The sequence below is a fragment of the Xiphophorus maculatus genome, chromosome 7 (assembly GCF_002775205.1).
Source record: "Xiphophorus maculatus strain JP 163 A chromosome 7, X_maculatus-5.0-male, whole genome shotgun sequence".
In the NCBI taxonomy this organism is placed as follows: Eukaryota; Metazoa; Chordata; class Actinopteri; order Cyprinodontiformes; family Poeciliidae; genus Xiphophorus; species Xiphophorus maculatus.
In genome coordinates this window covers 24,564,874-24,577,106 of record NC_036449.1, presented here as the reverse complement: position 1 = coordinate 24,577,106, position 12,233 = coordinate 24,564,874, and the positions used below count along the sequence as shown (strand labels likewise).

Here is a 12,233-nt window from a genome sequence, read left to right as displayed (position 1 = left end):
CTCTAGGACAGTCTTAGAGAGAAAACAACCAAAATGAATTTCAAAGACCTGAAAGAACCTCTTCTTTTTTTAGCCGTAAAATTATTTCATATGTTTCCGTTTTCAAAGCTGATTTGATTTCTCTCTGCCGCCGCAAAGACATGAGGAATGACTGACCACAAAATCAGTTTATTTAGACTCCATTTCATTGTATCTAATTATATTTTATAAAAATCTACAAATGAAAGTTTCCAGACATTTGTTGAATCTGTTTGGTTTCTAAAAATGCAACTTTCTGAGTTCTCTTTTCCACAAATGCAGACACATTTTAAACAGTTCCCAGTTTCCACCTATCTGAATCTTAGCCTTTGGTAAATTATATTGTGAAATCTCCCAAAGTTCATATTTTCCACAAGATGATGAAGACTTTCCATTACCATCGTTAAACATAATGATTGTTACAGAATGCCCGGTGGTTTCTTGAGGTGTGGAAAGAGAAAACCATTGCTGGAAGTGAGAACAGCATTCCCAGAAGTCATTGTCTCACAATCGCATATTTTCCAGGATTCCACCCCATATTGCCGTCTTTTATCTGATTCCCGGAGCAGCCTGACAAGCACAGAGCTACTGGATGTGGTTGTCTCATAAACAATACAATTGTGCAAAAAATGTCAATGTAGGTCATTTTACCTTTTTTGCTGTGTAAGAGCAAGCTTTTGACGTTTTTCTTTCAAAGGTTTTTTTAGTGTTTGGGGTTCAGTATTAGTGTGATTTAAGCAATAAAATCCCCTTAACTAATATAACCTGTTTTAGTCCTAATTGATGGTGTATAGGAAGATTTCTCATTTACAGTGAGCATGCTATGATGGGTCAAAGGAAGATCTTTTCAACCCCACTGTTGAAGGAAACTTAATGAATTGGTTCTAATTACATTAGAAAATTGTCTGGGCTATAATATGAAACTGCTAAGAACAACTAGCCTTGACAACAACATGCGCTACCTGCAAGATTTTTGCCATGAGTCAAATTAATAATGAAAAAAATTATCCAAGAGCCATATGGCCACTTGCAGAAAGATTCATAAAGAACAAGAATTATAGACTTTTATGGTCCACCCACTGCACACAACTCCACTCAGGAAGAAAAAGCAAATTAAAGATTATTATATTTTTGCTGCATAACATCTAACCAAGCAAATGAAACATTTAAGAGGATTTAGTTAGGTTAGACCAAATTTTAAACAATGAACTACTAATTGTTGGTACCATGAAAACATATTCTGGTGTCTTGAGAAAGCAATAATGCCAACTCCTAACTGCGAGAAGAAAAAAATTATAGAAGTAAACGTTGGAGCGTCATGTAGCTCAGTGGTAGAGCAGGAGCAAAACATTCAGAGGCTACAGAAGCAGCAACAGTCCTGGGTTTGATTCCCGGTCACTGATCTTTTACTGCATGTCTGCCCTATTTCCTGTCCAGCTACTAATGAATAAAGGCCACTAGTGTCACAAAATCCTATAAATTTAAGAATGTCAGATGTTTTCCAGAAAAAAAGAATGGGAAGTGAGAAGAATCAGAGAAAAGAAATGTTTTTGTTCTTTTCTTATCCTTGGGACTTGGAAATGCTAAAATCAAATTTCATATATTTTGCAACTTTTCAGGAAGAACAGTTAATCTAGTAACTACGGTTTGATAAATGTGATTTAATTTGCAACAGCAACCAAAACTGATCAGATCTGTTTATATTCAGTGGAAGAATTGTTTGAAAGGGATATATTTTCTCCCATCTATCAAAAATATACAAATGTTGGAAAAATGTACTGTAGTCCACAGCAAAGTAAAATAAAGCAAATTAAAATTAAGAAATCACTGGTTGCCTCAGGACAAAAATAAATAAATACATAAATAAATGTGGTCATGCTCCATAATTTAGTCACACGGTTTACTCTAATTACAAGCTGTCAGGGAGAAAAAAAAGTAATATTCTCCAGGTATCAGAATATAAAACACATCATTAATAGAAAGAGTTTCATTTTACACCATTTAACAGCCTAGAACACAGATGATAAAAACTAAGTTAAACACATTTTCTGCATGTTATCAAAGGCTAATGCAGAAAGAGTTCACATCTAAGCATTTTCTGTGCTGCTCAGTTTTGCATGATGTTCCTTTGTCTATCTATCTAGCAGCTGCAAATAAGCCCAGCAAGCTCTGAAGCCAGGCAAGTAACTAAAATATAAGAAGAAAGAAACTTTTTTGCAGAGGAGAACAAAAAGTCTTATGTTTTATGGATTTTTGCAGTAATAAAATAAAACTCAGCTTGGCTTTATTTTTCCCCTACATTTTCTTCTTTCATGCTCCTTACATTACCATGCCGGCAGCCTTACAGAAAGAGTATGGCCATAATAAAAGTGTGTACCACCATGTCTAAAACTGAGGCGTAGCTGAATGCGGGAAACAAGCTGATTGACAAGAAAAAAAGGTGGCATGCAGGAAGAGGGACCCATATTGAGTGCAGCGAAGAGTGCTCTTACATTCAAGTAGCTACAAATGAAACAGGAGAGACTTCAAGGCAAAGAGCAAAGTTTGAGATCAAACTTTTAAAAATATATACGTCTGTAGGCTCCTAAAGCAAGAGCTCTTGAAGAAGCATCAGCCATGTGTGCACCTGAGCTTTCCTTTGAGATGAGTGTGTCCTTCCATAATTCATCCATTTCAATACATAAAAGTGTCTGTCGCTGTCACAGAGAAATGGATTCTCTCTTTGTACAACAATTCTTCGATTTCATTTCCATATGAATAACAGCTTGTGCCGCTCATGTAATTTGCTTTGTCTACAGCAGCAAGTCATTAACGGGGACAGAAGAGACCAGATGAAAAAGCAAATATGAATCTGTAGATCTGACATAAGCATTGGAAGGGACATTGATTTACGCTATCATATTGCAAATGACCAATCTTTCATCACTGCAGAGGATTTTTTGTCCAATTTACTAATTGGAAAATTACTTCATTACTTCATGAGACAAATGTGGACAAGCTTCACCTGTTGGACAGTTTGGGAGACTCTATTATACGTTGGTATACAGAAATTATTTACTAAACTGCTGCAAGGTATGTACGTATAATACATTATATTACAATATAATTCAGTTTTTCTTTTAGTTGCAGTTGAACTAAAATAAAATGTCTCACCAGAAGTGCTTCCATCCAGGGATCCAATGTTGCTCTCATCTGCCACTGAAAGAAAAAACACACACAGAAAACTGACATTAATATTAAGTTAATGCTGTGTTGATCGCAGTTTCTACATTTTATTTTTCTCTCTTGTTTATAGCATCTGTTACTCCTGCTTAGTTCATCATTCTCTACCTAACGATTATTCTTCATGTCTCATTTTACAAGATGGCCGACATGCTACCCTTCTTTCCTGTAATGTTAAGACGGCTTCACTGCTACTGAAACACTTTTCCGTCCTCCCTTCAGCCTCTGCATCATTTTTCATTCATTCTGCCTCCTCTCACTCGCTTTTAAGCTGCTGCCAACCATGTAACCCCCTATGACCTTTTTAACCTTTAACCTCTTGGTATCATTTTCAGTGTTTTCATTTTTCTTTAGTCACTCTCCATCCGGCTCTGCGCTCCTGACATAGTCGCTGCTTTGATCATCATTCCTAAAGGTAATTACCCTCTAAGTCCATCACATTGTTGCTCCTCCCACCTTTCCGGCACTGACTGGTAGAACTAAACCAATACACACAACAATGACCACTATCTTTAAAAGTTTTATTGCGTTTGGCTGTAAAATAAAATTAAGACCAACAAAGACAAAATAAGCTGACCCATACAATAGAATCTAAAAGTGTTTTACAACATCTGAAACAGCATGAAATCTCTGTTAAACTGCGTCCTGGTAAATTAGTATTGTTTAATTTGTCAGAGTGCAAAAAAAGCACTTTGTGTTCATTATATTTCTTGCAATGAGCAATATTGCCTGATTATATTGGTAAAACATTTATGGTGTTATTTAAAATCCCAGAAAAAGAAAGAAGGATCTTGTGGTCATTAATGTTGTTTTGGTGAAATAGACAAAAGTGCCTACTGATCATATGTCCATATCTCCTCTAATTACTGGTGAATGTAGCAAGTAATCATCTTCAATAAATGAATACTTAGGTCCAACTCAACCAACTTACTGTTTTTTTTTAATCTTAGATATAGGCATAGCCAAAGCTGGTGAATTTGAATGATTACTTTAATTATAGCTCAGCGAGCTAAGCTTGCTGCTAATGAATTAAGTTTAAAATGTTCTGCACAGAATTAACTTTTAGACTCTTTAAGGCATTCAACTTGTACATCAAGAAAGAAATATTATTTAATTATGGTGGCATCTGTGTGCATCTGTGTAACCGATATTTTACAGTTCCGATAGTCAACTTTTTTAATTTGAAAAGACTGAAGTGCTAATGAGGCAAATCTTATCTGATTTGCATATGCTGATGAAAAGGCACTTGTGCATACAATGAGATATTTTCTGACTGAAGCTAAAGTTAACTGTGTTTAAGAGTCGAGAGGAGATTTTTATAGTTCATTTTGGAGTCATTTTAAGAAGATGCCTGTGTGCCTCTTATAGCCTCTTATATTTCTACATTGTCCAGAATTATCATTGCAATAATTTAAATAAACCCGTGAAAGTAAGGATGCTTTAATTGCAGCATCCTTACTTTGGTGATAAAGAATATGCAACATATTAGTCTTCACTTTACTTTACAAACAGCTTGGTTGAAAAGTGCTAAAAAAATACCTCCTTTCTTTACTTAATCTGACTAAATTTAGAGCTATGACTAGACATTAAACAGCTATACCAATTTACACCAAAACTGACTCATAGTAAATCTGCATCTAAATGTGTAAAACAACAAAAGAGGTTAAGCGAAGCCCTGAAAACGTATCATCAGCATGGTATTTGTGTAGAAATGAATGTTGGTGCAGTTCACATAAATTTCTCCCTCTCTTTTGTTCGAATCCACACGCAGACACGCGCTCACATCTGGCAGCTGAGCGAAGTCGAGGAGGAGGACTGAGCAAAGTGACATTTGAAACAAAACACTTTTGTTGCACTGCTGCGACCGCTGTCATGTTGCGCTGATGTATGCAAAGGAATAGACGTTAAGTGTGCACATGCTCATTTCTGAGCTGACTTTTTAACAATAACTGAAATGTCACTCAGCACTTGCACGAGAACATCAGCAATCAGGGAGCAACAGGTGACAGAGATGTCAGCAAAAGCGTCATTACGGTGGTTTAAAGTCGTTGTTCTGACATTTGGTTCAGAAATAAAAGACCCATCCTGACATTTTCTTTTAATTTTACACCAAATATGAAAATTGAACTAGGAACGGAGAAAGAAATTAAAACATACAAATCCTATCAATTATCAAACCACTGACAGTGTTATCATCTTTCTGGTAGAGATTTTGACAATAATGTGAGTGTGTTAGTAATACAACAAACGCAAAAAAGCACAAAAAATTAGATAAGAAGCGGTCAATAGATTCAAAATGTGTGTATATTAGCCTGCATTGATGTCAGTCTGCATGCAGTTTGTGCTGCCAATGCAGCAGGCATGCATCAGCAGGAAAACTTTCCAAATGAGGATGAGATGCATGCGGCCATCATGCAGAACAGATAAACAAGAAAATCACCCCACCAGTGTGATGCTGGTTTTGAGTCGTACCCAGGTCCATGCTTTTAGAGGCTTTGATGTGCTGGAACTGGTTCTGGGTGGGAGACTGAGGCTGGGCCATGGGGGATGTCTTAGAGCTTTCACTGCAAAAGATGAATGAGAAGGTGGTTAGACAGCTATGTAAAAGATATATATATACATATATATATATATATATATATAGAGAGAGAGAGAGAGAGAGAGAGATAGGTGTTATGATTCAATAGCAATTAAGTATATGTCACCTATTGTTTTTATCCAATACTATCTTTTTCCACAGTTCATGATTGTAATATTTTTCCAAGTTGTTTTCCATTGGCATGATGAAGGTGCTTTGCAATATATTTTTTTTAATAAATAAAAACACAAGAAAAAACAAACAAACTCTGAACTCAAATTCTGAAATGTAACATATTCCTGGTGACCTTAAATTCAACCAATCAAAAAATATGTTTGTCTTCAGATTGAATCAAGACATTAAATGTAATTTTCTTCCATGCAGAGAACAGGAAGCCGATAAAAAGTGATTAGTAAAGACAATAGTCCCCGCTTGGGTTTAATTATCAGACAGAGTTAAGCTTTTTGTATGAGAACTCTGGTAGAAAGTTCAAACACACCTTTCCTGTAAGAAGGAGGGCTGATTAGAGCTGCTGATCTCCACATCTTGCCCATACAGCACTCCCTCATCTTCCTCCTCGTCCATGTGAAAATAACTCCCATTGGTCACTGAAAAGCAGAAAACAAAATGTGATAACCTGGATTAATACAATAAAGCCAACCAAAACAGATTTTTCCTACCTTTGGAATCAGATTACGCTGATGTTTATGATAATAAATTGTATTTCCACAGAGAGAATGTATGAAGCTGATGCTCTGCTGTGTCACAGCCGGGATAAATATTTATATCTTCACATTTAGCTGAAAGTGTATTTTTGGTGATTTGCTTTGAAAAAACGCACCCAAGGGAAGTGACTAGACAAGTCAAGGACATAAAAAAAAACTATAAAATGAATTATGAAATGTGGACTATTCAGCGAGAAAGAAAACAAACCCATTCCATGACATTTTGTTCCCTGGGTATCAAAATGATGTGACACAAACACCCCTTTCTCTTATGCACTGGTCACTGAGCAGGATGAACTACACATATTTATCTTGCCATTATGCACATTAAGGCAGATAATGAGGGCGGTAAAATATCCCCCAAAAAACCTGCAGCAGAATGTGGCGTCCAGGGGTCACCAAGTCTCCACGACGGAAATTAGATGGTGCTACACGCCAGCTGGTTGTTTTGGAGGCATGTCAAAAAAAACATCTTTCTTCCTTACAATAGAAATAAAATGTGTGGATTTTATTAAATGCTACAGGGACTTTAACTGCAGTTGTGTAATTTGGTCAGAGTCACTAAAATTATGTTTTTTAGCAACAAACTAAAATCCCTACCTGGTGTATTTCATACCAGGTACGTCTGGTGTAAAATACAGGACCTATGAAAAGTATTCACCCGAATGTTTTATCATTTGTATTGCTTTTACAAATCAATCATGAGCAACAAAATTTACCGTTTTTACTGTGCATTTCATAGAAAAGTAGCCAAACTGTCGTTATTAATAATACGATAGCATCAACAACTATCTGGTCAAACAACAACTAGCCTGGTGTTCCAACCAGATAGTATAATTTTCTTTTAACATCATTTACAGGCTTCCTAATCTGACTGGGAGCTGTAAAACAGAGAGAAGGACATAAAAACTGAGAGAAATAGTTCTGCGACCTGATCTCTTCCTCACAATAAATGAATGAGGGGAGGTATTTTAAACTTTATGCAAATGGGTTTTTATTTTAAAGGCGACTGCAGTGTTTCTCTTTTTGGGTAGTATGTATTTGAACTGATGTCATCTCAACTTAAAAAAAAAAGTGATGTACAGTTTTATATTTTGAAAATATGTTGACAGTTTATCATTATTACAATATAATTGTGTAAATTAGTAATATTTATAAGTTTGTAATATTTATTGGTTGTCTGTTCAAACTGTCATGAACACACAATTTACATGCCAATCAGATATTGAGTCTGTTGGTTGGAGTCTCACTGCAGGAGAAACACAAGCATAGCACGGATGATGGCGTCCAAGATGTCAAAGGTTAAAGTGAGTGTTTTAAGTAAAAATATTGCAATTTGGAATGGTGCGTGGCGAGACAAAAAGCTGGACCGCCATATACAGTAAAGAGGCCATCAGCTATCCAGGAATCATCTCCTGACCTCAGGAACTATTCTGCATGTCTTCCTCCCTATTCTGTTGGTCATTTCCTGTCTAAATCACTATGATTTAAGATAATTTGTGTCACAAAAAATCCTAAATAGAGAAAGAAGAAAAAAAAGAACCTGTTTAGTTTCCCTCTTGCATTTATTAATTGAAGTCTCATGTAAAATGGTTCTGTTTGTGGAGGACACCCAGATGTTCACAGCTCGATATCAGACTTAAGAAGTGAAAACCCTGTACATTTACATTTTTTTTAAATCACTGAGCTTGAAAAAGATATATTTTGGGGTTTCTTCTTCCCACAGTCTAAAAGCATGACTGTAAAGGCTCCAACATACTAAGGCGTACTTCCCTCTACTTTGTTCCACGCAGATTTGAATTGGACTCAATGTGCAAACGTAAATTTTTACGACATCATAAATGTTTATCCCTCATGTTGCCCTATGAGGAAATGAAATGCTGGCCCCCAATTTGGAGGGACTGTGAAAAGACAAGACAGTTGAAGATCCCGCTTTGTGTATGCTCCAATTTTGTGAAATATTGAAAGAAGAGAGTACCAGTAATTGTGGTACCAATGAATTATTCTACCTGATTAAATAAAAAAAATCTAATTAAATGTTAGATATTAAGAAATATTTCACATGTGCAATTTTTCTGATGCAACAAAAAATGAATTAGAATGTTTTACACATCTTCTCCAGGAAATATGTTTTTGAACACTAGAGAGATGGTCCACCAGTTACAGCTTCTGTTTTCATTTTTTTGTCTCTCAAATATCTGATCTAAACAACTACTTTAATCAATCCATCTGGCAACATAATAGCCTGTGCTGTACTTACGCTCCATACCCCATAAACACAACAAGAGCACTACTGTTGGGCTTAAAATCTATTTTCCCGCATTCTAGGCTCGGAGTGCTTCCAAAACGTCGGCAACCTGGAGCTCAATACTGCGTCTGAAAGCCTCCTAAGTGGGGCTACTGCTGCTCAATAGAACATGAGTGAAAGGTGGGTGAAAATAGACTTGCAGCACAGCGGTAAGGTGCTAGTTTGAGTCCATTGTTCCAAAAAGACTTACATGAGATGTAGTTTAAGGAAGGCTGAAAAAAACTTCCATTATGGATCTAATGGAAGACATAAACACAGCCGAGTCGGAAGGTTATCGGTTATCCTCATCGTAATTTATGCGTAAACCTCTAGCTGCTTCCATCATTTGGGGAAACAGGGTTTTTTGAGCCACATTTGAAGCTTATGGCCTATAAGACTTTAAATTGCCTACACTTTATTCTGTTTTGAGCACTGTTTGTAAAATCTGCCAGTACTTAGTTCTTAGAAAAGTTAAGCGACAAAAGTAAAAAAAAAAAAACGATGTACAGATGAGCAAAGCTAAGTAAAAGAAAAAAGGAGAGATGATGAAAAGGCAGCTGAAGATGGAGCAGATGTTTCACACTGATATGGCTTTGTCTGGGCTTATGACAACTTGATACACAGACACAAAATCCTCTCCAGTGCCATTTACATACAGTCATCACTTCTCAGAGTGCATTGCTGCTGCACAACACAAGCTAGAATTACTGCACATCACTTCGCTGAATGCCCTTTATCTGCTTGCATCTGCACACGTGCGTCTGAAAGCAGAGACGTTTGGAACTGCAGGGGAAGACAGGCATGTCTGAAGATATCACGCCGCCTTCATCTCCATCCCTTCCTCCCTCTTTCCACACTAATCACCTGCTTTATTTTTCTCCAGCTCCTTTTCTTGCAATCTGATATTTTGGCTGCCATTTATCTCTCTGCTCAGATCTCCCATAAATCATTTTATCTCCCTCTCAGTTTTCAGCTTTTTATTCCCCCCCTGAACTCCCTTCCTTCTCCTCTTCACTGCTAGCACCTTAATCAGCCAAACTGTCAAAAACACATTTTTTATTTCACCTCACACGCGCAGAAATCTGTTTTCACTGACTCCTGCTATTTGAAGAGAAAAGGCATTTGTTGTGGATGATAGATCAATAGCAGTTTTCCCCAACAGCAGATAGACAAATTGTCTTATTCTACACTCAACTATTCCTTTCTGTCAGCTGTGTTTGTCTGCAGCTAGTCTGTTTTACAAACCATGAAAAAACAATGTGGCTTTTTTGGATTTTAATGTGAGGTTGTGCTGGTCACCAGCGGATTTAGTTTAGCTTGAACAAACATGTACAAATGTCTGCTTTTATCCATAATCCGGTTTGAACTTAACAGGGGGTTAAGTGTACACACTTGTGTTAAAATGCCAGGTTTTTACGATGAACAGTCATTTCAAAGACCTTCTCCACAAACAATGAAATAAATCACACCCAATTCCACTGAAAAACAAATATACCTGTTGGAAACAGTCATCTTATTTTCATTTTTTGTACATATTTTTAGGGGATTTTTCAGGCTAAAGAAAAAAAGTCTTCATCTTCAGATACCTTAAGGTTTTAGTCCAAAATTGACTTGTATTTGGGACTGTTCATGACTGCTCACATTGATGAAAGCCCCAGACACATCTGAAGGAAAGTAACCTTATATTATAAGTTTGATTCTATTAGACCATAACACAACCTCTAACAGTCATTAGCACATTTTAACAAGGCATAGATGTTTTTTTTGTTTGTTTTTTATTTTGCAAGTAAAGACCAGTGTTTTGAAATACTACTCCATAGTCCAAACTAATTAAAAATACAGTTGTTATTTTGTGTGTGTAAATCTACATGTTGTTTTGTTGCTGGTATACCTGAATTTCCCACTGAGACAATATTTCATGTTATTACTATGTATTTCTATTCTAATGTAAGTTACATGATTTAACAGCCAAATTACAAAAACTGAGAACAACAGTTGAACGTATTCAAGCTTATACCTCTCTAATGGAAAACAATAAAACAGAAAAACAACAAGGGGAAAAAAGTTAAAGCAAAGTATCCTAGTAACAGATATAATAAAATGCAGTCAAGGAGATAAATAATTATTGAAATCTACAGCATAAATACATAAATAACACATCTGCATAAATACATATGTAGTGATTCTTTATTCTCAATTTATTCTTGTAAATAGGCAGACATTAAGGGAAAAAATAACAAAATATAATTCTAATTTGGGCCTTAGTGCCAAATGAAATGAATTCAGAGTATGAAACAGTTCATTAGCAGAGTAAAACACTGGCAGGCACAAACACACTAATGCACAAAGATAAACAACCAAGCAAGCAAAATAACTCAGAGAGCCTAAGATATGTGTCTACTGTACACAAACACAGGCTTAGAAATGCAAACACACACCACCATATTCATCCAAATGACACTATAGCTGAGGTGAGTTTGAACAGCGAAGTGTATTCAAGGTCAGAGCTGTTTGCCGGATTCAGTGTAAACACACAGACAAATAAAACCAACACTGTCTGATACTGGCCAAAAAATCCCTGAACCAACACACCCACATGCACACCCCCACACACAACGGAGACTAACACGACTCAAAACAAGCAGAGATATCATGCAGGACCAAAAAGGCACACTTTCATACAAACAAGCAGAGAGAACAATGACGAGCGCACAAGCAATGGAACAATAATTTACATTTATATCCTAAAGACTTACCACAACAGCGCTTAATAAACCCTAACCAACTGTTCTGAAAAAAAAAAAAGCCAACACGTCTAACATTGTGGGAATCTGTTCTGTTAACTTACTCTGGCAAACAAATGTATATCCACCAAAACATGAAAAATACAGGAACACACAAAAATACAATTACACATGATTATTACACACAAAACACAGGCAAAGAAGCAGCTATAGTGTGAGAATATGACAGAAAGAACATTGAGCAGTTAAAAAATTTACTTTACAATGTAACTGTTCATCAGATTTGTCTACAGCCACTGGAAAAATAAAGAATTGAGACATTTTTTCTGACTTTTTTTCTATGAATTATTAGAAAAAGTCAGAGTTCAGATTATAATCTCAAAATTCTGAGAAAAAAATACTGAAAAGAATCTGAAGTCTGAGATTAAAGTCTGAACTCTGAGTTATGAGACTTGTTCTCAAAATTCAGAGAACTCTAATCTGACTTTTTTCTCATTCTGAAAATAAAGCAAAAAAAAAAAAGAGTAATATGTAAACAAAAAGAAAGCCTGGAATGTAAAATGAATGAAAGAGTAACAGAAGTTATTCCTTTATTTTTCAGCAACTGTTTTTTTATTTTACAGTGCTAATGTTGCACATTTTTGATTTACTTAACTTCT

At 36.0% G+C, this 12,233-nt stretch overlaps 1 protein-coding gene across 5 annotated transcripts in view; it reads right to left on the bottom strand.

Annotated features, from left to right (window-relative positions):
* LOC102234947 (partitioning defective 3 homolog B) overlaps positions 1-12,233 on the bottom strand; it is a 211,369-nt gene that overhangs the window by 107,305 nt on the left and 91,831 nt on the right. For 4 of the 5 annotated variants that reach the window (XM_023337170.1, XM_014469594.2, XM_023337169.1 and 1 more), the window contains 3 exons: positions 6,318-6,426; positions 5,686-5,804; positions 3,172-3,216 (listed from right to left, as the gene is read on the bottom strand). In XM_023337170.1, the coding sequence (XP_023192938.1) occupies positions 3,172-3,216; positions 5,686-5,804; positions 6,318-6,426 (273 nt within the window). The remainder of the gene's footprint in view (positions 1-3,171; positions 3,217-5,685; positions 5,805-6,317; positions 6,427-12,233) is intronic. The other variant, XM_023337171.1, reaches the window with a different exon arrangement.